The sequence below is a fragment of the Scyliorhinus canicula genome, chromosome 4 (genome assembly GCF_902713615.1).
Source record: "Scyliorhinus canicula chromosome 4, sScyCan1.1, whole genome shotgun sequence".
Taxonomy (NCBI): domain Eukaryota; kingdom Metazoa; phylum Chordata; class Chondrichthyes; order Carcharhiniformes; family Scyliorhinidae; genus Scyliorhinus; species Scyliorhinus canicula.
The window spans coordinates 151,054,525-151,081,176 of NC_052149.1; the positions used below are offsets into that span (position 1 = coordinate 151,054,525).

General features: G+C 49.3%; 1 protein-coding gene across 5 annotated transcripts in view; it reads right to left on the reverse strand.

Moving 5' to 3' along the window:
* The window catches only part of LOC119965077 (C-terminal-binding protein 1-like), a 135,968-nt gene that overhangs the window by 15,646 nt on the left and 93,670 nt on the right, over window positions 1-26,652 (reverse strand). For all 5 annotated transcript variants that reach the window (XM_038795346.1, XM_038795343.1, XM_038795344.1 and 2 more), the window contains 4 exons: window positions 26,430-26,574; window positions 16,099-16,305; window positions 15,059-15,273; window positions 13,696-13,826 (listed from right to left, as the gene is read on the reverse strand). In XM_038795346.1, coding sequence (XP_038651274.1) covers window positions 13,696-13,826; window positions 15,059-15,273; window positions 16,099-16,305; window positions 26,430-26,574 — 698 coding nt within the window. The remainder of the gene's footprint in view (window positions 1-13,695; window positions 13,827-15,058; window positions 15,274-16,098; window positions 16,306-26,429; window positions 26,575-26,652) is intronic.

A 26,652-nucleotide genomic window follows, 5' to 3' on the forward strand; every position in this document is an offset into this window, starting at 1 on the left:
CAATGATGCGGAGGTGAGATGGTTGACAGCTTCAGATTCCTAGGTGTACATCATCAACAATCTGTCCTGGTCCACCCACATCGACACTACAACCAAGAAAGCACAACAGTGCCTCTATTTTCTCAGGAAACTGAGGAAATTCGGCACGTCCACATCGACTCTGACCAACGTTTACCGATGCACCATAGAAAGCATCCTATCTAGCGGCATCAAAGCCTGGTATGGCAACTGCTCGGCCCAAGACCGTAAGAAACTACACAGTGTGATGAACACGGCCCAGTCCATCACATAAACCTGCCTCCCATCCATTGACCCTGTCTACACCTCCCGCTGCCTGGGGAAAGTGGGCAGCATAAACAAAGACCCCTCCCACCCGGCTTATTCACTCTTCCAACTTCTTCCATCGGGCAGGAGATACCAAAGTCTGAGAACACGCACGAACAGATTCAAAAACAGCTTCTTCCCCACTGTTACCAGACTCCTAAATGACCCTCTTACAGACTAATCTGATCTCTTCATACATCCGTGGGCAGCACGGTAGCATGGTGGTTAGCATAAATGCTTCACAGCTCCAGGGTCCCAGGTTCGATTCCCGGCTGGGTCACTGTCTGTGCGGAGTCTGCACGTCCTCCCCGTGTGTGCGTGGGTTTCCTCCGGGTGCTCCGGTTTCCTCCCAGTCCAAAGATGTGCGGGTTAGGTGGATTGGCCATGCTAAATTGCCCGTAGTGTCCTAAAAAGTAAGGTTAAGGAGATGGTTGTTGGGTTACGGGTATAGGGTGGATATGTGGGTTTGAGTAGGGTGATCATTGCTCGGCACAACATCGAGGGCTGAAGGGCCTGTTCTGTGCTGTACTGTTCTATGTTCTATCTTCTCTGCTGAGTAGCACTGCACTCTTGTATGCTTCACCCGATACCTATGTCTATGTATTTACATTGTGTATTTATGTATGCTATATGTCTTTTTTTCATGTACGGAATGATTTGTCTGGACTATACGTAGAACAATACTTTTCACTGCACCTCGGTACACGCGACAATAAACAATCCAAATCCAATCCATAAATGGTTTACCATGTATCCTTAAGACGGTGACCCTGGTTCTGAACATCCCAGCATCGAGAAAATCCTTCCTGTCTAGTCCAGTTAGAATTTTATAGGTTTCTACGAGATACCCCGCTCATTCTTCTAAACTCCAATGAATATAGTCCTAACCATCTCATCTCTTATCATACATCAGTCCCGCTTTCCCAGAAATCAGTCTGGTAAACCTTTGCTGCTCTCCCTCCATAGCAAGAGCATCCTTCCTCAGAAAAGGAGATCAAAATTGCACACAATAGTCCAGGTGTACTTGCACCATGGCCCTGTATAATTGCAGCAAGGCATCACTACTCTTGTACTCAAATCTCTTGCTATGAAGGCTAACATACCATTTGCCTTAATAGAAAAGCAAATTACTGTGGGTGCTGGAATCTAAAACACACACAGAAAATACTGGACAATTTCAGCAGGTATGACAGCATCTGTGGAGAATGGGGAACTAACGTTTTGAGTCTGGATGACTCTCTGTCAAAGCTAGGTACTGTAGGAACTGTTCCAGAGTCTATAGAATCTTGGAAGATGACACCCAATGCATCTACTATTTCTAGGGCCACTTCCTTCAATACGCTGGGATATAGATCATCAGGCCCTGGGGATTTATCGATCTTCTATCCCATCAATTTCCCCAACACATTTCCCTGAAAATGCCGATTTCCTTCAGTTCAGACACATTCCGATGTGGAAAACTCTCCGGAATACACCTCAAACTTTTCTCCCCTCTCTGCCCTTCACTATTACTATCCAAGTCTATATTTCACTTAAAGTTCTCCATTGTAACTGCTCTATACTTCTGCCTCCTGTGTAATTTCCTTGCAAATTTATTCCTCTATCACTTTCCCCCCCCAGTTGGTGACCGTTAGAATACATGCAGCAGTGTAAAGGTACCGCTATTGATGCACCAGCCAAATAGGTTCTGTTCTTGACGCCTCTAGGGAATCCTCTCTATCCACCACCGTGATACTCTCCTTCATCAATTTTGCCACTCCTCCTCCTTTCTTTCCTTCCCCATCTTTCCTAAACACAATATCCAGGAATAATTATTACCCAGTATTTTGGAGGCAGGTCTCTCACTGCTGCAACATTACATCCCCCGGTGATGCCCACAACTGCAGCTCATCTATTTTATTTAACTTGCATGTACATTCACATATATGCATGATAAACATAATCTAGTCCTTACTGCATTCTCTCTTACACTGACCCCACTTTATGCCCGTTTCTTACTCCAGTGCTAGCTGTTTCCTCCCACACCCGTTTTTTTGTGCATCTGGTTTCTCCTTTCTAACGTTATCCCTGGTTCCCACCCCTCTGCCAAATTATCTTAAATGGTCCCCTACAACACTGGTAAACCCCGCCCAATTATATGGGTCTCGGCCCTGCTGAGGTGCAACCTATCGACTTTTTTGAACTGTTGAGCGCTGGAGTGAAAGACAATAGCACTCTAGATCTGAATCCATACAGAGTTATATGGACCTAAGGAGCAGAAGGGAGCGAAAACAGGCGAAGAAGGGGCTGAACAAAGGTGGTGTGGAAGCTCAAGGGGGAGGAAAGATGGCCGATGAACGGACCACGGAACGGATGGTCCAGACAGCACTGGACAACATGCTGCAGGTCATGAAAGAGAGCTTCGCAGCACTGAAGCGGGATAATTTGGAACCGCTCCAGAAAGCAATGGAGCGACTTGACCAGGGGCTGGATACTCAGGATAAGAAGGTCCAGGCACTGGAGAAGACAGTGGAAGAGCAGGCGGATTTCCAAACGGTAGCAGATATGGAAAATAGTAAGTTGAAGGAGCAGCAATCAAGGCTGATGGACAAGCTGGAGGACCCGGAAAACATGTCTCGCCGGCAGAATCTGCGATGGTGGTCAGGTTCCATAGGTTCGTGGAGAAGGAGAGGGTCTACAGTGGGCCAAGAGCACGAAGAGCTGCTTATGGAACAACAGTGTCCTGCGCATCTACCAAGATCTGAGCCAGGAGAAGGCCAGAAGGAGGTCGGCCTATAGACAAATTAAAGAGATCCTGTTTAAAAAGGTCAAGTTCGGGCTACTTTTTCTGGCACGGCTTTGGGTCACATACCGGGAACAAGAGGACACGTGTGTTCACGCACATACGGGCTCTGAAGGCGGATGTAATGTTGCTGCAGGAGACACATTTGAAAGTGGCGGACCAGATTAGATTACGGAAGGGCTGGGTTAGCCAGGTCTTCCATTCGGGGCTTGACGCCAAGACCAGAGGTGTCGGATGGGGGTGGGAGATTTCTCATGGTCCGGGGCAAGCTTGAGGGAGTGAAGGTGGTCCTAGTGAATGTTTACGCTCCAAACTGGGATGATGTAGATTTCATCAAAAGGCTGCTGGGGAAAATCCCCGACTTGGGTTCACAGAAGTTGATTATGGGTGGGGACTTTAATAGTCCTCGATCCCGACCTGGACCGGTCGTGCTCCAGAACGGGCAGGGTCCCGGCAATGGCAAGAGAACTGAGAGGGTTCATGGAACAAATGGGGGGGTGGACCCCTGGAGAATCAGCCGGCGGACGGGGAAGGAGTTCTCATTCTATTCACATGTTCACAAGGTTTATTCTCGTATTGACTTTTTTTTTGTAAATAATTTTTATTGAAAAATTTTGATTTTATACAACATTGACGCACCTTAGTAAAATACCGAAAATAACAATAATATTAACAATCATATACATTCGCCCCATCCCCATGAACAACCCAGCATTTTAACAACAACGCAAATTAACACACTATAAAGTTACAGAATAAACACTACAATAATGCACCCCCCCCCCCGGGTTGCTGCTGCTATTGACCAAGTTACCTATCTCTGAGCCAGGAAGTCCAGAAAAGGCTGCCATCGTTTATAGAACCCTTGTATTGATCCTCTCAGGGCAAATGTGACCTTTTCCAATTTTATAAATCCCGCCATGTCACTGCTCCAGGTCTCCACACTTGGGGGCCTTGCATCCTTCCACTGTAACAGAATCCTTCGACGGGCTACTAGGGACGCAAAGGCCAGGACACCGGCCTCTTTCGCCTCCTGCACTGCCGGCTCTACCGCAACTCCAAAAATCGCGGGTCCCCACCCTGGTTTGACCCTGGATCCAACCACCCTCGACACCGTCCCCGCCACCCCCTTCCAGAATTCTTCCAGTGCTGGGCATGCCCAGAACATATGGGCGTGGTTCGCTGGACTCCCCGAACATCTGGTGCACCTGTCCTCACCCCCAAAGAACCTACTCATCCTAGTCCCGGACATGTGGGCCCGGTGCAGCACCTTAAATTGGATGAGACTAAGCTTCGCACATGAGGAGGAAGAGTTGACTCTCTCCAAGGCCTCCGTCCAAGTCCCGTCCTCTATCTGCTCCCCGAGGTCCTCCTCCCATTTACCCTTCAGCTCCTCTACTGACGACTCCTCCACCTCCTGCATTACCTTATAGATGTCAGACACCTTCCCCTCTCCTACCCACACCCCCGAAAGCACTCTGTCCATCGTCCCCTGCGAGGGCAGCAAAGGAAATCCCTCTACCTGTTGCCTAGCAAACGCCTTTACCTGCAGGTATCTGAACATGTTCCCTTGGGGAAGGCCAAATTTATCTTCCAGTTCCCCCAGGCCCGCAAACCTCCCGCCAATAAACAGGTCCCTCAATTTGCTGATGCCCGCCCTTTGCCACCCCCTGAATCCCCCATCCGTGTTCCCCGGGATGAACCGATGGTTGCCACCCAGTGGAGCCTCCATCGAGCCCCCTGTTTCCCCCCGATGCCGTCTCCACTGTCCCCAGATTCTTAGGGTCACCGCCACCACCGGGCTCGTGGTAAACCTCTTAGGGGAGAGCGGCAACGGTGCCGTTACCATGGCACCCAGGCTCGTACCTCTACATGACGCCATCGCCATTCTTTTCCACGCTGCCCCTCCCCCCTCCATCACCTATTTACACACCATTGACACATTGGCTGCCCAATAGTACCCCAGAAGGTTGGGCAGCGCCAGCCCGCCTCTATCCCTTCCTCGCTCCAGGAACACCCTCCTCACTCTTGGAGTCCCATGTGCCCACACAAAGCTCAGAATACTGCTGGTCACACTCCTAAAGAAGGCCCTGGGGATAAAGATGGGCAGGCACTGAAAAAGGAACAAGAACCTCGGAAGCACCGTCATTTTGACGGACTGTACCCTCCCCGCCAATGACAATGGCAGCATGTCCCACCTCCTGAACTCCTCCTCCATCTGATCTACCAGTCTGGTGAAGTTATGCTTGTGAAGAGTCCCCCAGTCCCTGGCCACCTGCACCCCCAGGTACCTAAAGCTCTCCCTTGCCCGCCTAAGCGGGAGCCTACCAATTCCTTCCTCCTGGTCTCCAGGATGCACCACAAACACCTCGCTCTTGCCTAAGTTTAATTTATAACCTGAAAAGGTCCCAAACTCGGCTAGCAACTCCATCACTCCTGGCATCCCTCCCACCGGGTCCGCCACATACAGTAACAGGTCGTCGGCATACAACGACACCCTATGTTCCTCTCCACCTCGCACCAAGCCTCTCCACCTCTCTGAATCTCTCAACGCCATCGCCAGCGGCTCGATTGCCAGTGCAAACAACAAGGGGGACAGGGGGCAACCCTGCCTGGTCCCTCGGTAAAGCCGGAAGTACTCCGACCTCCTCCTATTCGTGGCCACGCACGCCATCGGGGCCTCATATAGCAGCCTTACCCATCTAATGAACCCTTCACCAAATCCAAACCTCCCCAACACCTCCCATAGGTACCCCCACTCCACTCTATCGAAGGCCTTCTCCGCATCCAGCGCCACCACAATCTCTGCCTCCCCCTCAATCGCCGGCATCATGATGACATTCAGCAACCTCCGCACATTCGTGTTCAGCTAGCCTTCCCTTCACAAAACCTGTCTGGTCCTCGTGCACAACCCCTGGCACACAGTCCTCTATCCTGGTGGCCAGGATTTTTGCCAGCACCTTAGCATCCACATTGAGGAGAGATATGGGCCTGTACGAACCACACTGCTGGGGGTCCTTGTCCTTCTTTGAAATTAACGAGATCAGCGCCCGCGACATCGTCGGGGGCAAAGTCCCCCCTTCCCACGCTTCGTTGAGTGTCCGCACCAGCAAGGGGCCCACTAGGTCCACAAACTTTTTATAAAATTCCACCGGGAACCCATCCGGCCCCGGTGCCTTCCCTGACTGCATCGGCCCGATCCCCTAAACTAGCTCCTCCAGCTCAATCGGCGCACCCAGCCCCTCCACCTTCTCCTCCTGCACCTTCGGGAAAGAAAGCCTGTCAAGGAACCTCTCCATTCCCCTCCTCTCCCCCGTTGGCTCCGACCGGTACAGTTCCCCGTAAAAGTCCTTGAAGACCTCATTCACCTCTACCCCCTTCCGCAACACATTCCCACTCTCTCACTCCAGCAATCTCCTTAGCCGCATCCCGCTTACGGAGCTGATGAGCCAGCATCCTACTCGCCTTTTCACCATGTTCGTACACTGCACCTTGTGCCTTCCTCCACTGTGCCTCCGCCTTTCTAGTGGTCAGCAAATCAAATTTAGCCTGCAGGCTGCGCCTCTCCCCCAACAGTCCCTCCTCTGGTGCCTCTGCATACCTCCTGTCCACCTCCAGCATCTTTCCCACCAGTCTATCCCTCTCACTCCTCTCCCTGTGTGCCTGGATGGATATCAGCTCCCCACGAATTACTGCCTTCAGAGCTTCCCAGACCATCCCCACCTGAACCTCCCCCGTATCATTCACCTCAAGGTACCCCTCAATACTTGCCCAGACCCTCCTACACACCTCCTCCTCCGCCAACAACCCCACATCCAACCGCCACAACGGACATTGGTCCCGCACCTCCCCCATCTCCAACTCTATCCAATGCGGAGCGTGGTCGGAGATTGCAATGGCCGAATACTCGGCCTCCTCCACTCTCGGAATCAGTCCCCTACTCACCACGAAGAAATCTATCCGAGAGTAGACCCTATGTACATGGGAGAAGAAAGAGTACTCGCGCGCCCTCGGCCTCACAAACCTCCATGGATCCACTCCACCCATCTGATCCATAAACCCTCTCAGTACCTTGGCCGCCGCCGACCTCCTACCCGTCCTAGAGCTGGACCGATCCAGTGAAGGATCCAACACCGTATTAAAGTCCCCCCCTATGATCAGACCTCCCGCCTCCAAATCCGGGATCCGTCCCAACATACGCCTCATAAAGCCCGCATCGTCCCAATTTGGGGCATACACACTAGCCAGTACCACCTTCTCTCCTTGTAACCTGCCCCTAACCATAACATACCTACCCCCCTTATCTGCCACCACCTCCGATGCCTCAAACAACACATTTTTCCCCACCAGAATCGCCACTCCCCGATTCTTCACATCCAACCCAGAGTGGAAAACCTGCCCCACCCATCCCTTCCTCAGGCGGACCTGGTCCGCCACCCTCAGGTGGGTCTCCTGAAGCATTGCCACATCTGCCTTTAGCCCCTTCAGGTGAGCCAGTACCCTCGACCGCTTCACCGGCCCATTCAGCCCTCTCACATTCCAGGTGACCAACCGGATCAGAGGGAGTCCCACCCCCCCCCGTCGGCTAGCCATAGCCCGTCGACTGCCCGCCCCAGGCCAGCACCCCCTGCCCGACCCCGTCCCCATAGCGACAACCCCTCACCTCTGACCCCCCAGCCCCCACCAGCTCCTTCTTGACCCTACCAGCAGCAACCCGGTATTCCCCTTTCCCCCCAGGCTAGGAACCCTCCCAGCCGCGAACCGTCCTCCATTGTACTTCCGTGGGTCAGCTAACTTCTGCTGACCCCGGAACCTCCCGCCAATAGCCCGACCCCTCCCGAAGTGGGATCATCCCCCAATCTATCCCTCCTCCAGGCGCCGCTCCAGCGCGGGGAAGAACCAGTTAAGGCCCCGCCTCCCCCTTCACCGTCTCCACCCCCCAGCCCCGCAGCGCGGGAAACCAGAGGAAAGCCCGCGCTTTCGCCCTGCCCCACCACACCTTTCTGACGCAGCTCCCAAATATCAGCCCCACTCCATACCCCCACTCCGACATAGAATACAACAGACCCCCCCGACCCTCCCCTCAAGATACACAACCCAAACAATGCCCCACAGCACAAGAACAAGAACATAGCAGAACAACCCCTCCGTAAATAACCATATCAAAATTGCAAAAGTACTAAAACAAAAAGAAAAAAAACCAGAAGAAAAGAGAACACAGCAACAGCAGAATCCAGCACTAATATCTTACAGCCGACCTCGCAACCCCCAACCCCTAGTTCAAGTCCAGTTTCTCCATCCGCACGAAGGCCCACGCCTCCTCCGGGGAATCGAAATAATGGTGCCGGTCCAAATAAGTTACCCACAGGCGCGCGGGCTGCAACATTCCGAACTTTATCTTTTTTCTATAAAGCACCTCTTTCGTCCGATTAAATCCGGACAGTCGCTTAGCCACCTCCGCACTCCAGTCCTGGTAGATCCGTACTACCCCATTCTCCCAATTGCTGCTCTTCACCTTCTTAGCCCAGCGCAGCACGCACTCCCGATCACTGAACCGGTGGAACCTCACCAGCACCGCACGCGGGGGTTCATCTTCCTTGGGCCTCCTGGCCAGCACCCTGTGCGATCCCTCCAGCTCCAAGGGCAGATGGAAAGACCCGGCCCCCACTAGCGAATTCAGCATTACAGCCACGTAGGCTGTCAGGTCCGATCCCTCCAGCCCCTCCGCAAGGCCCAAGAACCGCAGGTTTTTCCGCCTCATGCGGTGATCAAGCTCCTCGAAGCGTTCCTGCCACTTCTTGTGGAGTGCCTTGTGCCCCTCCACCTTACTCACGAGGACCACGGCCTCCTCCTCTCGTTCAGTGGCCTGCGTCTGCAACTCCTTGATGGCAGCACCCTAGGTGGACTGAATCTCTGACAGCCTTCTGTTTGTTTCCTGCAGAGAGCTCAGTACCTCATCCTTGAATTCTTTAAAGCAGCGCAGGAGATCAGTTTGTTGCTCCTGGGCCCAGAGCCTCCATTCCTCTGGAGCTCTGTCGGTGGCCATCTTGGATCCCTTCCCCCGTTTTTTCTGAGGAGCTGCTGCTGTTTTTTCCCCCTTTCCACTCCGAGTTCGAGGCATGGACTGCGGGGAAAGTCGTTCAGCACACCTTCCCCCACCGGGAGACGTCGAAAAATTTCCGTTTTGGGCTCTCAAAAGAGCCAAAACGTCTCTTTAAAACGGGAGCTCCCAAATGTGTGGCTTCCTATTCCATCACAGCCACCGGAAGTCCATCTCGTATTGACTTCTTTATTATGAGTAGGGACTTTTTGGAGGGGGTGAGGGATACAGAATACTCGGCGATCACTATTTCGGACTATGCTCCACATTGGGTCGACCTGCAGGTCTGCAAAGAAAGTTACAAGCGCCCACAATGGAGGTTAGAGGTGGGATTGTTGGCAGATGAGAGGGTGTGTGAGAGAGTGGGGAAATGCATGCAGGACTCCCTGCAGGTCAATGATACAGGGGAAGTCTCAGCAGCGGTGCTCTGGGAGGCGCTGAAGGCGGTGGTGAGAGGGGAACTGATCTCAATCCAAGCCCATAGGGACAGAACGGATAGGGCGGAGATGGACAGACTGGTGCAGGAGATGATATGGATGGATAGGGAATATGCGGAGTGCCCGAGGGCAGAGCTACTTGGGGAACGTCGGAGACTGCAGGCGGAGCTGGGGGCGCTATCCACTGGGAAGGCTGTAGAGCAGCTCAGAAAGGCCAGGGGCGCGGTGTACGAGTATGAGGAGAAAGCCAGCAGAATGCTTGCACAGCAACTTAGGAAGAGGGAGGTGACCAGGGAGATAGGGACGGTAGTGGACAGGGCAGGGAACCGGGTGGGATTGAACAGGGTATTCAAGGACTTTTACAGTAAGCTGTATACCTCACAACCCCATAAGGGGCCGGAGGGGATGAGGCGCTTCTCAGATGGGCTGACCTTCCCAAGGGTGGGCAGGGGGATGGTAGAGGGGCTGGGGGCCCCGATTAGAGCTGAAGAAGTAATGGGGGCCTGAAGGTCATGCAGTCGGGTAAAGCCCCGGGGCCGGACGGGTATCCAGTGGAGTTCTACAAAAAGTTTGCGGGTATACTGGGGCCGGTGCTGGTTAGGGTGTTTAACGAGGCGAGGGACAATGGGATGCTACCCCCGACGATGTCGCAAGCCACCATCTCGCTGATATTAAAACGGGATAAGGATCCGGAAGTTTGTGGGTCCTATAGGCAAATCTCCCTGATTAATGTGGACGCTAAACTGCTGGCCAAGATCCTGGCGTCCAGAATAGAAGACTGCGTACCGGGTGTGATTGTGGAGGACCAAACGGGGTTTGTTACGGGCAGGCAGCTGGTAGCCAATCTAAGAAGGTTACTCAATGTGATTATGATGCCCGCGGAGGGCAGAGAGGTGGAGGTAGCAGTGGCAATGGATGCCGAAAAGGCTTTCAACCAGGTGGAGTGGGACTATTTATGGGAGGTGCTGGGACGGTTTGGGTTTGGAGAAGGCATTGCGGACTGGGTTAAACTGCTATATCAGGCCCCGAAGGCTAGTGTAACGATGAACAGGACGACATCGGAGTATTTTAGACTATACCGTGGGACAAGACAGGGATGCCCCCCTTCTCCACTGCTGTTTGCATTGGCCATAGAACCGCTGGCAATTGCTCCGAGAGCGACAAGGGGATGGAAGGGAATGGTCAGGGGGGGATAGAACACAAGGTCTCGCTATACGTGGATGACCTGCTTTTGTATGTGTCAGATCCAGCGGCAGGGATGGACAGGATTATGGAAATCCTGGGGTATTTGGCCGGTTTTCGGGCTACAAGTTGAACATGGCAAAAAGCGAGATGTTTGTGGTGCAGGCGAGGGGTCAGGAGAATAGGCTAAGGGAGCTACCAGTTAGGCTGGTTGGGGAAAGTTTTAGGTATTTAGGAATACAAGTGGTGCGTGACTGGGGTAAGATGCATAAGTTGAACTTGTCTAGGCTGGTGGAGCAAATGAGGAGCGAGTTTCGGAAGTGGGATGCGCTCCCACTGTCACTAGCGGGGAAGAGTACAGACGGTGAAGATAACAATCCTCCCGAGATTCCTGTTTATTTTTCAGTGTCTCCTTATTTTTATTCCGCGGTCCTTCTTTAAAAGAATCAATAAAATCATCCTGGGATTTGTTTGGGCAGGGAAGTCCCCGCGGGTAAAGAGGGGGATGCTGGAACGGAACCACAGCGAGCAGGGACTGGCGTTGCCGAACCTCAGCAACTACTGCTGGGTGGCTAACATAGCCATGATAAGGAAATGGATGGTGGTACAGGGTCGGTTTGGGAGTGGGTGGAGGCTGCTTCGGGCAGGGGCACCAGCTTGGCAGCCCTGGTCACGGCTCCCCTGCCGCTCCCGCCGGCCAGGTACTCCACCAGCCCTATAGTGTTGGCGGCTCTGCGGATTTGGGGCCAATGGAGGAAGCATGCAGGGGAAGTGCGAGTGTCGGTCTGGTCCCCTATATGTGACAACCACCGATTTGTCCCGGGGAAGATGGATGGCGGGTGGGAAGGTAGGGCGACTCGTTCCTGGAAGGGAGCTTTGCGAACATGAGGGCGCTGGATGAGAAGTTCGGGCTGGCGAGGGGGAATGACTTTCGGTACTTGCAGGTGCGGGATTTTGTACGTAGACAGGTCCCGTCCTTTCCACGCCTTCCACCAAGGGGGTTCCAGGACAGGGTAGTTTCCAGGGGGGAGGTAGGAGAGGGGAGAGTCTCGGATATTTAGAAGGCGCTTATGGGAGTGGAGGACACAGGGACCGAGGAACTGAAACTCAAGTGGAAGGAGGAGCTTGGTGGGAAGTTGGAGGAAGGTGTATGGGCAGACGCTCTGAGGAAGGTAAATGCAACCGCAACGTGTGCCAGGCTCGGCCTGATTCAGTTCAAGATGGTTCACCGGGCCCACATGACGGTGGCCCGGATGTGCAAATTCTTTGGGCTGGATGACAAGTGTGCTAGATGTGGGGGAGGACCAGCGAATCATGTCCACATGTTCTGGGCGTGTCCAAAACTCAGGGGATACTGGCAGGGATTTGCAGACGTCATGTCCCAGGTACTGAAAACAAGGGTGGCGATGAGTCAGAGGTGGCGATTTTTGGGGTGTCGGAAGACCCGGGAGTACAGGAGGGGATGGAGGCCGACGTTGTGACCTTTGCCTCCCTGATAGCCCAGCGATGAATATTGTTGGCCTGGAGGGACTCAAAGCCCCCAAAGACCGAAGTATGGCTGTCGGACATGGCAAGCTTTCTCGGCTTGGAAAAAATCAAGCTCGCCTTACGAGGATCACTATCGGGGTTTGCCCGGAGGTGGCAACTATTCATCGACTTCTTTGCGGGGAACTAATCGTCAGCTGGGGGTGGGGGTAGAATAGTGCAGAGTAGGGGGGAAGAATAGGCGGGTCTATTTGCGAGAGTGGTACTGTTATTTGCACTATGTTTTTTGTAATTGGTATTTGCACACTAATGTATATTGTTACTGTTTGCAATGCAAAAAAATACCTCAATAAAACTGTCTGTTAAAAAAAAAAGTCGCACCCTCCACTAGAACCAATCTAACATCCCAAGAATTGATACAACTTCCTCCTGCACCATCTCTTCAGTCAGGTATTTAACTGCTGTATCATAGAACAGTACAGCACAGAACAGGCCCTTCGGCCCTCGATGTTGTGCCTATTTCTATGGTCACTCGTGTATGGCACTTGGGTCTACATCACAACCCACCATTATTCTTATAGGCTGCTAATGTTACATGCCATCCTATTTTCTGCTGACTGGTACAGCATCTGTAACGTGCACACTCTGGGCATACTCTTTAAGATGTCTCACTCCAGGGCAGCTCCTTAACTGGATTATAGTTTATTTTTGAAGGACAGGTCCAATACTTTGCAGACACATGTGATCTTAGCACATTTCCCTCTCCATCTTTCCTGAAGTCGCAGACTCCCTGCTGACGTATTACTCCAGTGTCGCAATCAAATCATTATTACTTGTGTCAGCTTGGGTAGCAAGTGCCATCTGGCTACTTGACGATGTAGCGCATTGAAAGAACTTGAACATCCCAAAATATACATGTGTAATGGCATCAGGGACCAGTCAATCTTCCACCCATTCCAAGGTCAATTGGAGTGCTGCTCCAGTGGAGGATAATTTACTCAGTGCACAAGGGAAACTGAATCGTGGGATCTTCCCAGTTTGTCAACTTCGCAGTGAGTGAGTGAGTGAGTGAGTGAGTGAGTGAGTGAGTGAGTGAGTGAGTGAGTGAGTGAGTGAGTGAGTGAGTGAGTGAGTGAGCGAGCGAGCGAGCGAGCGAGCGAGAGAGAGAGAGAGAGAGAGAGCGAGCGAGAGAGAGAGAGAGAGAGAGAGAGAGAGTGAGTAGGCAGTGAAGTACACACTCATTCTGGGAGGAAAATAACTTTATTGTTCTCCTTACTCCCCACTCACACCGCAAACTGCAGTCAAACTAAACACGCATACCAAACAGTCTTGATCAACCCACCTCTCCTTCCTTTTTGAAAGTCACCCCACATGCGGTACCTCACCTGAAAGGTTCTGATTCGTGGACATCTAAAGCCGCTCCTCGTATCCGTCCATCCTTCAGTGCCTGGCTCAGTGCTTTCTCATCCACCAGCCCCCCTCGTGCTGTATTCACCAGGAACGCCCCCTGACGCATCTGTGGATTAGTTACAATATTACCAATAGAAACAACAGGGCAACATTGAACGAATTTAATACAATAATGTATTTCAATATACAAAGGAGACACAGATTGCTGCTCAATAAACCAGACAACAAGAATTAATCAACCCCTGTAAAAGTTCTTATGCATTCGATGACACTAATCAGTTACCATCTGAACTGACAGTTAATCCCAGCAGGAGTGACCCCCAACAGAATTAGCGCCGTTGAATATTGAGACTGTGAGTACTGTATAAAGAATTAACCGCAAACAAGAGTATCAGATTTACACACCATCAAAATAGCCAATTTTGCAAATAATCCAATTTTCAAATTAGGGGTTTGGCAACTCATAGGTATTCCATTAGCTGACTGCAACAATCTATTAAATCACAAAAATGTAGCTACAACTCTCAGTCTTAACAGATGATCTTGATGGATATGGCAATAGTGGTCAATGATGCATTATTAGCATAAAGGCTATGTGCAACGGGCTCTTACAAATTGTCATCTTGCAGCATGAGATTAGATAACTTGGTACATAAGGGAATGAAACCTGGGATCTTCACAGTCTGTATGGTTCAGCTGGTAACTGAGCCATGGGGAAACATCAGACTACTGTGCTGTGGGTGGAAGTCTCAGCTTAGTACAGGTACAGTGGAGTAATTCAGAAAACTTATGGCAGTTCAGGTATTCAAATTCAGTTTTTTTTTTTAAATCTGGAAATAAAATCAGGAAGTGATCACAAAGCCGTTGGGATTGCTGCAAAATCCTAATTGGTTCACTAACGTCCATTAGGGAAGGAAACCTGCTGTCCTTACCTGGTCTGGCTCTAGTCACACACCAACATAGTCGATTCTTAACTGCAGTCTGAGGAGGCCTAGCGAGCCATTCAGTTGTACCAAACTGCTACAAAAAATAATAAAACTGTTCTTTCAGTAGTTCAAGAAAGGACTTTAGGGATGACCAATAAATGCCAGCCTTGACAGTGACGTCCACATCCCGAAAATGAATTTAAAAGCCTTCCCTGAAGCTACACCACCTAATGTTCATTCTAATCGATCGACAGAAATCTGGGGATTATGTACTTAAAATAGACTTGGAGGATGTACTAACAGCAGTCACATTTAACGTCTCCAAGGGTTTCACACAAATTGTTTCCCCCCCCCCACCTCCCCCCAGTGACATACTGACTCAGTAACACACAAGACCCTACCCTCTCTCTACCTGTTTGATGGTGAAGTCATTGATGAGGTGGTGATTGTGCTCATTCAGACTACAGTGCAGGGTCACACAGTCACTGTGAACCAACAGGTCCTGTAAGGTGCTTATTCTCTGGAGGCCAAGCGACTTCTCCACTCCATCTGGCAGGTACGGATCATAGAAAATCACATTAAATCCAAATGTTTTTGCCCGTAAAGCCACTGCCTGACCAACACGGCCTGCAAAAGAAAAGGGTCACGTTAGACATCAGAAACAAATACCAGCACCACCAGCCCCCCTCCACACCGGCCGATGGTCAAGTTGGGAAAACACAGAGCAGGCAGTCCGAGCATCAATATCAGATTGGTGTACAGGTAGCCGAGCTCAGCTGAGGCAGAAGTTGGGATAGGTTTGGGCACTGTTCCTGCTCCTAATCACCATCCAGTAACTGCAGGAGATCGAATGCACAGTAGGAGAGGTCAGCGCCCACGTGCTAGCAATCTGGTCTGCATCCTTCTGTCATTTACTTTTACCAGGCTCCTCACTGCTGGAGCCTGCTCTCCTTAGCCAGTTATATTTCTGTTCCTACCTGCCTTTCCTCCGTCTCTCTATTCACATATTCTGCGTATTGCCTGTGTCTTTCATTTCTCCCAATATGCCTAATGTCTCATGCTGATTTCACATAAGCCATTAAATCATTACCTTTCTATTTATGCACTTTACAAACTTAAGCTATTCAATGGGGTTGAGGGGAGGGGAAGAGAGAGAGAGAGAGAGAGACTGGGGTGGGTGATCTTTTCCCCTCATTGCTCTGATTCAAATGCTGTTTTTAATATCTTTAATCCACACTAAAAGGAACAATTTGTTCTTGCTCCAGATACTGTTTGACCTGCAGAGTGCTTGTGCAGCAGAACTGGAAATTGCAGAAATTAGCACCAATGCTTGCAGAGCTATAAGACAGCCTTCAGAAAAGGAAGATAAATGTGGGGAGGGGGCGAAGGAGAAAGAGAAGTCAGGGATATTCATATAGCTTCACAGGATTACACAGCATCTACCTAACATACCCAGGCCAATGATACCCAGAGTCTCTCCACGGATTCGAGCTGCTCCTGCGGCTACCTCTCGGATCTGTTCAACACTCGACACCCTCGTCCCCTCTCGCAAAGCCTGGTGGAGCCACGTTGATCGTCTGTAAAGGTTTAATATGTGACACAGTGTAGAGTCTGCTGTCTCTTCCACCGATGATGAGGGAATGTTGCACACTGCAATCCCTGTAACAAAAAAAAGTCAATTAAGTATTACAGACTTCTGTTTGTGGTATGTAGAGAGGGGTTGCACACAAGGTAGCTCCCGACCGGGTTCACGATTTTAAGCCATTTCCGCCCGGTGTCTGGGTTATTTTTTCAAAAAGTCCCATCTACAAGATAATATAAGAGAGAGATGCCAAGAAAGGCCAGGGGGAAGAAACTCGCGGATAGAAATCTGTTGCTGGACTCGGCGACTTCATGAAGCCCCTTGGTGGAGAAAATGGCAGAGGCTGCTTCGTTGACCCCGTCCACTCCAATCATATCCGATATGCTGGCTGGTATAACGTATTGGCGACGGAGTTTGATAGACAATTTGAGAAGCAGTGGGATGTTGTGTCTGGGGAACTGCGAAAATCGATAGAGGAGCCAGGCCCTGGGTGCCATACGGTTGAAATTAGAGGCATCCTCTTGAGAAGGTAACGAATTTGGATTGGATTTTGTTTATTGTCACGTGTACCGAGGTACGGTGAAAAGTATTTTTCTGCGAGCAGCTCAACAGATCATTAAGTACAGGAAAAGAAAAGGAAATAAAAGAAAATACATAAAAGGGCAACACAGGGTACACAATATAACTGCATAACACCGGCATCAGGTGAGGCATTCAGGGGTGCAGTGTTAATGGGGTCAGTCCATAAGAGGGTCGCTTAGGAGTCTGGTAACAGTGGGGTAAAAGCTGTTTTTGAGGCTGTTCGTGCATGTTCTCAGACTTTTGGGTCTCCTGCCTGATGGAAGAAGTTGGAAGAGCGAGTCAGCCAGGTGGGAGGGGTCTTTGACGCTAATGGAGCATGGTACGGCGATTAAGGGCGTGGAGCCAACTTTGACGGCAAGCAAATTGCCTCACTGGATGCCGAGATCGCTCTGGCGACCAGCGAGAATAAGATGCTGAATGCTAAGGTTGGACAATCTTGAAAACCGCTCGAGGAGGCACAACCGCAGAATCATGGGGTTGCCAGCCAGAGGGTGTGGAAGACCGGAGCGTATTTTTTGTTTGGAAAGATGATGGGGGAGGATGTATTCACTTCCCCTCCGGAGCTGGACAGGGCCCATCGGACAACCCATCAGAAGCCCCGAACCACCACTGGCAGTCATTGTACAGTTCCACACTTTTCAAGAGAAGGAACAGGCCCCGAAATGGGCCAAGGAGCACTGGGACTGTAAATGGAAGGTCACATCATCAGGAACTAAACTGGCAAGGAAGCAGATCGCTTTCAACAAGGCCAAAGCTTTCCATGTATAAGAGTGGAGTTCAATTTGCGGTGGTGTACCCAGCGAGGCTTTGAGTAACTTACGAGTCAAAGGACTATTATTTGACGCATGGGAGAAGACGGGCGCCTTGTTAAAAAACATGTGCTCGGTTCGAGTTCATTGTGTGTTCTTGAGATTTTTGATTGTGGAGGGTGGAAGAGGTATTGAGGTACCTTGTATATATGTGTTGGTATTTCTTTGTTCTTGAGTGGGATGTTTTGTTTTACATGACAGATGTTGGTGGGGAGGTTTAATGTTATGAGGGGTGTTGATACATGTATTATGGTTGTTACGGGAAACATTTAGTTCTTGATGGGAATAACATTTTGGAAGGGGTTTTGTTTTACTTTGTGTCCTCGGGACGCGCAGCAGTTTTTTTTCTTTTGTTTTTACCCTGGGTGGGGGCTGTCCCGCTAGTAGCAAAGTCAGCTAGCTAACGGGAGCCAAGTTGGGGATTTGGCAGCATGGTGTTTAGCACTGCTGCCTCACAGCACCAGGGACCTGGGTTCAATTCCAGCCTTGGGTAACTGTGTGGAGCCAGCGGCACGTGGTACAGTGGTTCGCACTGCTGCCTACGGCGCTGGGAAACCGGGTTCGAATCCCGGCCCTGAGTTACTGTCTGTGTGGAGTTCGCACATTCTCCCCGTGTCTGCATGGGTCTCACCCCCACAATCCAAAGCTGTGCTGTTTAGGTGGATTGGTCACGCTGAATTTCCCCTTAATTGGAAAAAAAAATAATTGGGTAGTCTAAAAAAATGGATATTGTTTTTAATTGTGAAGTTTGTCCTTTCTCCCCGTGTCTGCTTGGGATTCCTCCGAGTGTTCCGGCTTCCTCCCACAGTCTGAAGGTGTGCAGGTTAGGTGGGGTTCTGGGGTTACGGGAATAGGATGGGGAAGTGGACCCGAGTCGGGTGCTCTTTCAGAGGATCGGTGCAGACTTGATGGGCTGAATGGTCTCCTTCTGCACTCTAATGAGCTTGATGTTTTTGAATTGTTGGGGGTTGTGGGTAGGTGGGAGGGGGTATTGTTCATTTTCATGTTACTGGTATGAAAACTTGAGAGGGTATGGTTTTGGCAGCGGGAGGGTTTGGTATTCATTTGTTGACAGTGATTTTTCTTTCATTAATTTTGATTTGATTTATTGTCACATGTACCAAGGTACAGTGAAAAGTATTGTTCTGCATAGTCCATACAGATCGTTCCATATATGAAAACTCTGATCGGATTTACTCCAAAATGGCATTGGAGCATGGTGACTCTGTGAGCTCTTCATTTGGCCTGCTGGTGGGTTTGGCAGCCATCTTGGGTGGGCCTTGTGGCTGCACTCTGAGTAGTTGCTTGACAATTCCTTTCTGTAGAAATGGCTGACTCCGGGATAAGGGTGGGGTGGGAGGCCCACAATTCGGTTGGTTGCCTGGAATGAAAGGGTGACCCAGTTGAGGGTGTTTGCTCGCTTGAAAAGTCTGAGTGCTGAGGTAGTGTTTTTGCAAGAGAGGGACCAGCACAGTTGCGAGAGGTGTGGGTGAACCAGGTATTTCATTCGGGCTTCAACGGCGGGACTCAGGGGGGTGGCGATATTGATCGCAATACGGGTTATTTTCTCAGCTATCAAGATTGTGGTGGACCTGCGACATTTTTTAGATCCAAGAGATAATGAATTTTCTTTTTTGCCCCCCATGTTCACCAGGTTTACACTAGGATTTACTTTTTTCAGGTGGGTAGGTCCCTTCTCTCCTGGGTGAGGAATAATAATCTTTATTAGTGTCACAAGTAGGCTTACGATAACACTGCAATGAAGTTACTGTGAAAAGCCCCTAGTCGCCACACTCCGGCGCCTGTTCGGGCACACAGGGGGAGAATTCAGAAAGCCCAATTCACCTAACAACACATCTTTCGGGACTCGTGAGAGGAAACCAGAGCACCCGGAGGAAACCCACGCAGACACGGGGAAGAACATGCAGATATCGCACAGACAGTGACCCAAGCCGGGAATTGACCTGGGTCCCTGGCGCTGTGAAGCAACAGTGCTACCGTGCCACTGTACGGAAGGCGAGGTACTCGGCTATTGTAATTTGGTAAGTCTCACAACACCAGGTTAAAGTCCAACAGGCTTGTTTCAAACATTAGCTTTCGGAGCACTGCTCCTCCCTCAGGTGAATGGCCAGATCCAGTTCTATAAAGAAGTTTGCAGGTCAGCTGACTCCATTAATTTTTGACACGTTCAATGACTCTTTGTTTTGGAGTTTATTGCCCGCCACATTTACACAGGCTTCTATCTCTCTTATCCTGAAGAAAGGGGACCACCACACGGAATGCGGACCATATCGTTTTTGAACGCTGACGGCAACATGCTAGCCAAGGTGTTGGTGATGAAATTAGAGACCCATCTCCTGGAGAGAACTGCAGAAGTCCAGACAGGCTTTGTCAAGGGTCGGCAATTGTCGGCCAATATAAGACGGTTGTTGAATGTTGTTCTGTTCCCCTCTCCTGTATCCGAGCCAGAGGTGATTGTGTCCATGGATGCTGAAAAAGCATTTGATAGGGTGGAGTGCGGATATCTTTGGGGTTCCTAGGAGGTTCGATCTGGGGCAGAAGTTCATTTTCTGGGTTTGATTATTGCATAAGGCCCCTTGGCTTGTGTCGCACTAATGCCTTGAGCTCGAGGTATTTTCTGTTGAACAGGGGTACAAGACAGGGGTGTTCCTTGTCTCCGCTTTTGTTTACAACCTCAGCGACTGAACCATTGGCCATAGTGTTGAGATCTTCCGATAAGTGGAAGGGGATAAGGCAGGGAGGGAGGAAACAAAGGGTGTCTTTACATACAGATGGCCTGTTCCTTCATATTACGGTTCCAAACTCCGCTTTGGATGTGAAAACGAAGCTACTTAGGAGTTTTGGCTAATTCTTGCGGTAGAGGTTGAATCTGGATAAGGGCAAATATTTTTTGTCAATCCCTGGGGAGGGGAGCCAATCTGCAGGTCTTACTGTTTCATCTTGCAAGATCTAGCTTTCATCATCTGGGAATCCAGGTGGCCCATGATTGGGCCTCACTTCATAAACTGAAGTATGTTAGCCTGGTGAGTGGGGTACACCTGACTTGCAAAAGTGGGATAACCACCCCCTGTCCTTGTCGGGTAGGGTCCAGATAATCAATGTCTCCCCAAGTTCTTTTTTGTTAGGGTTAACAAATTGGTGTCTTCCTTTATTTGGGCGGTCAAGACCCCAAGGATCCCAAGGTGTTTCTCCAGACGGTTAGACAGTTGGAGGGTCTAGTGTTATCCAATTTGCTATTTTATTCCTGGGCGGCCAACAATGAGAAGGTATTGGGTGGGTTAGCGGTCAGCGTTCCATATGGGGACAGAAGGAGCAAGTTCTTGTTGGGACTCTCGTTTGGAGGCCTTGGTAACTGCCCCACTTCCTGTGAGTTTTCTTCAAACCCATGGTGGTGTCCACCCCAAGGGTGTGGAAGTAATTTAAACAACATTTAAGTTTAGCTCCATGTCATTCTTCACCCCTATTTGTGGTAACCATCATTTTGAGCCATCAAGTTTGGACTTGACGTTTAGGTCTTGGGTGGGGAAGGGTCTAGAGAGGTTTGGGGACTTGTTCGTGAAGGGGTGGTTTGCCAGCTTTGAGGGGCTGTTGGTAAAGTTTCAACTTTCTGGGACAAATTTGTTCCAATACATCCAGATTCATAACTGTGCGAAAGACTTTCCCCCTTTTCCCTTGTCGCCACTACCCTCCCTGTTGAGGAGGGTTCTGTCTTTCTTTAGCCGGTTTGGCGGGGTTGAGGAGGAGGAGGAGAGAGAGAAAAAGAGTACTTTGAGTATCTATGGCCAGATCTCATCAGTGGAGTTGGCTCCAGGTGGCTGAGGCGAAGGCAAAATGGGAGGGGGAATTGAGGCCCATTTTGGATGATGAAGTGCGGAGTGAGACCCTTCGCAGGGTAAACTCCACATTGTCCTGTGCATGACTCTGCCTGATCCAGTTTACGGTGGTGCATAGGGCCAATCTGACCAAGGCCAAGATGAATGGTTTCTTTACTGGAGAAGAAGAAGTGTGAATGGCGTTCTCGGGTACTGGCTATCCACACACATATGTTCTGGTCGTGTCCCAAGTTGCTATATTTCTGGTTCTCCTTTAGCACCATGTCAGTAATTCCCAACATTGAGCTGGAGCCTTGACCTTTGGTGGCCATTTCGGGGTATTGGACTCACCGGTGCTGCAGACGGGGGTGAAGGCAGATGTTCTCGCCTTTGCCTCGTTAATAATCTGGAGGCGTGTTCTGTTTGGGTGAAGGTCTCCTACTCAGCTCAGTGGCTTGGCCTGGTCGGGTGACCTCATTGAATGTTTTTTGTATTTGGAGAAGGTCAAGTACGCTGTTGGGGGATCGGTTGAGGGGTTCTACCTGAGGTGGCAGCCATTCATTTCCATTTTAAAAGAATTAGTCACCGTCTGGTGGGAGGGGGGGGGGGGGGGGGGGGGGGGGGGGAGAGTTTGTACATGGTTGGGGGAAGTGGGTTTGTTGATGTGATCTATACTGTTGGGTGTGTTTCATTTAGAGGGTAACCTGTAACATCTGTTTTTATATGGTTATGTTGTTAAAAATGAAAATTCTTCAATAATTGTGTTTTTTTTCATTAAGTACCGTCACTAAATGTTGATAAGCCTGTTAGTTATCAGATTACAGTAAGAAGTCTTACAACACCAGGTTAAAGTCCAACAGGTTTGTTTCAAACTCGAGCTTTCGGAGCACTGCTCCTTCCTCAGGTTCCTTTCTCCTGAGGAAGGAGCAGTGCTCCGAAAGCTCGTGTTTGCAACAAACCTGTTGGACTTTAACCTGGTGTTGTAAGACTTCTTACTGTGCTCACCCCAGTCCAACGCCGGCATCTCCAAGTTGACTTTACCAGCATTATTAATTGGGCTGGAAAAAAGACAAGTCTTTCGAGCTAGGGAATGTGGATTGGGAGCAGCTGTTTAAGGGTTAATCCACATTTGAAATGTGGAAGTCATTTAAGGAAAGGTTGATGAGAGTGCAGGACAGACATGTTCCTGTGAAAATGAAAGATAGAAATGGCAAGATTAGGGAACCATGGATGATGGGTGAAATTGTGAGACTAGCTAAGATGTAAAAGGAAGCATACATAGGATCGAGGCAACTCAAAACTGATGAAGCTTTGGAGGAATATCGGGAAAGTAGACAAATCTCAAACGCGCAATAAAGAGGGCTAAAAGGGGTCATGAAATATCTTTGGCTAACAGGGTTAAGGAAAATCCCAAAGCATTTTATTCGTATGTAAGGAGCAAGAGGGTAACTAGAGAAAGGATTGGCCCACTTAAAGACAAAAGAGGGAATTTATGCGTGGACTCAAAGGAAATGGTGAGATTCTTAATGAGTACTTTGCATCGGTATTCACAAAGGAGAGGGACAAGATGGATGTTGAGGCTAGGGATGGATGTTTAAATACTCTCGGTCAAGTTGTCATACGGAAGGGGGAAGTTTTGGGTATTCTAAAAGACATTAAGGTGGACAAGTCCCCAGGACCGGATGGGATCTATCCCAGGTTACTGAGGGAAGCGAGGGTCGAAATAGCCGGGGCCTTAACAGATATCTTTGCAGCATCCTTGAGCACGGGTGAAGTCCCGGAGGACTGGAGAATTGCTAATGTTGTCCCTTTGTTTAAGAAGGGTAGCAGGGATAATCCAGGGAATTATAGACCTGTGAGCTTGACGTCAGTGGTAGGCAAACTGTTGGAGAAGATACTGAGGGATAGGATCTATTCACATCTGGAAGAAAATAGACTTATCAGTGATAGGCAGCATGGTTTTGTGCAGGGAAGGTCATGTCTTACAAACCTAATAGAATTCTTTGAGGAAGTGACAAGTTAATTGATGAGGGAAGGGCTGTAGATGTCGTATACATGGACTTTAGTAAGGCGTTTGATAAGGTTTCCCATGGCAGGTTGATGGAAAAAGTGAAGTCGTATGGGGTTCAGGGTGTACTAGCTAGATGGATAAAGAACTGGCTGGGCAACAGGAGACAGAGAGTAGTGGTGGAAGGGAGTGTCTCAAAATGGAGAAGGGTGGCTAGTGGTGTTCCACAGGGATCCGTGCTCGGACCACTGATGTTTGTGATCTACATAAATGACCTGGAGGAAGGTATAGGTGGTCTGATTAGCAAGTTTGCAGATGATACTAAGATTGGTGGAGTTGCAGATAGCGAGGAGGACTGTCAGAGAATACAACAAAATATAGATAGATTGGAGAGTTGGGCAGAGAAATGGCAGATGGAGTTCAATCCAGGCAAATGCGATGTGATGAATTTTGGAAGATCAAATTCAAGAGCGGACTATATGGTCAATGGAAGGGTCTTGGGAAAAATTGATGTGCAGAGAGATCTGGGCGTTCAGGTCCATTGTACCCTGAAGGTGGCAACGCAGGTTGATAGAGTGGTCAAGAAGGCATACAGCATGCTTGCCTTCATCGGACAGGGTATTGAGTACAAGAGTTGGCAGGTCATGTTACAGTTGTATAGGACTTTGGTTCGGCCACATTTGGAATACTGCGTGCAGTTCTGGTCGCCACATTACCAGAAGGATGTGGATGCCTTGGAGAGGGTGCAGAGGAGGTTCACCAGGATGTTGCCTGGTATGGAGGGTGCTAGCTATGAAGAAAGGTTGAGTAGATTAGGATTGTTTTCGTTGGAAAGACGGAGGTTGAGGGGGGACCTGATTGAGGTCTACAAAATTATGAGAGGTATGGACAGGGTGGATAGCAACAAGCTTTTCCCAAGAGTGGGGGTGTCAGTTACAAGGGGTCACGATTTCAAGGTGAGAGGGGGAAAGTTTATGGGAGATGTGCGTGGAAAGGTTTTTACGCAGAGGGTGGTGGGTGCCTGGAACGCTTTACCAGCGGAGGTGGTAGAGGCGGGCACGATAGCATCATTTAAGAAGCATCTAGACAGGTATAAGAACGGACGGGAACAGAGGGAAGTAGACCTTGGAAAATAGGAGACAGGTTTAGATAAAGGATCTGGATCGGCGCAGGCTGGGAGGGCCAAAGGGCCTGTTCCTGTGCTGTAATTTTCTTTGTTCTTTGTTCAGTTGAAGCAAAAGAATGTCAATACTGGGGAGCGGTCTCGTTCTTATTCTGGCATTTAATATTTGTATCAATCACATCCTAAATAAATAGAGCAGATTAAGCACAAAACAATACTCCATTTCTACACAATACCATCAGGCATTCTTAAGTAGTTTGGTGCACTGGTTGCACACAATATAATGCTCCCCCTACATTACTCTAAAGTGGCCAGCAACATCCAAATTACAGCCTCCTGGGAGCTTGTCTGTTCAGCCAGCAAAAGACAAAACCTGCACGTAAACCCTTCCAACAATGTTGCTGCCAGTCCCCATCATTTGCAGCTTCTCCTAATACACTCCGGTTACAAAACCAAATTAAGCTACTCAGGCAAACTACCAGTCTCGCAAATAGTTCTATTCACTTTTTCATGTCCTACTCTCAAATCTTCAACTCTTTTTGTTCATCCACCTATTCAGTTAATCTTGAATGTTGACATGCACATCAGCCACTAATCCTGGAAGTGAATTCCATAGCATCAATTTTCTGTGGGGAAAGTTTCTTCTGACGATTGCTCTCAATCTCTCACACCTAATCCTGCATCTATGGCCACTCTTTTTTGACCGCTCAACTAAAATAATTCTATCTACCCGGCCTCATCCTTTCATAATCTGAAACATGCTTATTACATTGGCCGATAAAGTGCTGTTAAAACCAATTTCTTTATTTGTTTTTCCTCAGACTGGGCAGCAACCTGGTAAATCTGTACTGCCCTTCCGAAAACTGTTGCACAGAGAACAGACATGTCACCTCAAACTAACTGGAGAACGTGAAGGAGAAGAGCGAAGGATTTAAGTATTAAAATCTATAGATTTTTTTTATAAAGCAGGACATTTCAAACAGGCTTCCTTTGACTATTTGAAAATGTTGTTCCCTATGTAGCCATTAGGCTCAACAATTAAATAAACAAAGCCCAACATCCTCGTGTCAGATGCTTAAACGTAATCACTTAATTATTGCTCACTAAATTTGATGACAACGGTTGTGTGTGATATTATTGCTCAGTAAGGAGTGATGGACTGCTGGAATTAAGATTTCCAGTTTTGAACAACGTGGACATTTCCGTACGATATGCTAAGTGGTAGATTTGTGATAGTAGTAACAAGTTTAGTGAAGTGTGCTGAGATTGAGGCATTCTGTCCACAGCCTGCGCTAGGGAAGGGGGCTTGTACTTGACTTGCTTTAAAAGGTGTCAATAGCCTAAATGGTACCTGGGCAAAGTCTCATTTTCAACTTCAACAACCCTACTGGAAATGCTCTCTCCAACCACTTACCCGCCCTCCCAACAGTGGGACAAGATCTAGAACTCACCAAACAGTCCAAAACAGAAGGCAAAAAGCTTTCATCATTCAAAGGTACAATACGAAATTCCAGTGCACTACCCCAACATGAAGAGAAAGTCGGTGATTATGGGGAAAGCAATTTATGCAGTAGCAGGGGAATAAACACGGCAGCTACAATTAATCAACAGTAGTCACCAAGTCAACAGATAATACAAGTAATTATTTAGTACACTCAGCCCTCTGATACATCAAATGGGACATACATCAGACCAAACTGAGCACGAACAATGTGTCCACCAGCCACCATATGACTGCAGAGTAGGGCAGCACAGTAATCTGGTGATCACCCTTGTTTCGTTGGGAGTCGGTTTGATTCTCCTCCACCTCACAGCTCTCCGAGTGGGCTATAGCCCAATCCCTTACCCAAATCTGCAGCCGATTTGATGTCAACATTGTCGTAGCCGCTGCCAATCCTGACGATAATTCGAAGTGCTTTGAATTTCTCAAGGTCCTCTCGTGTTAATGTAATGGTGTGGTACATCAGGGCACCCACTGCTTCATTCAGTACCTGCATTGAGACAGAGTCTGATCAGTCTGGCCTTTTCTCCATGTACACTCAAGTGGGCATAGCACAGGTATAGATGCG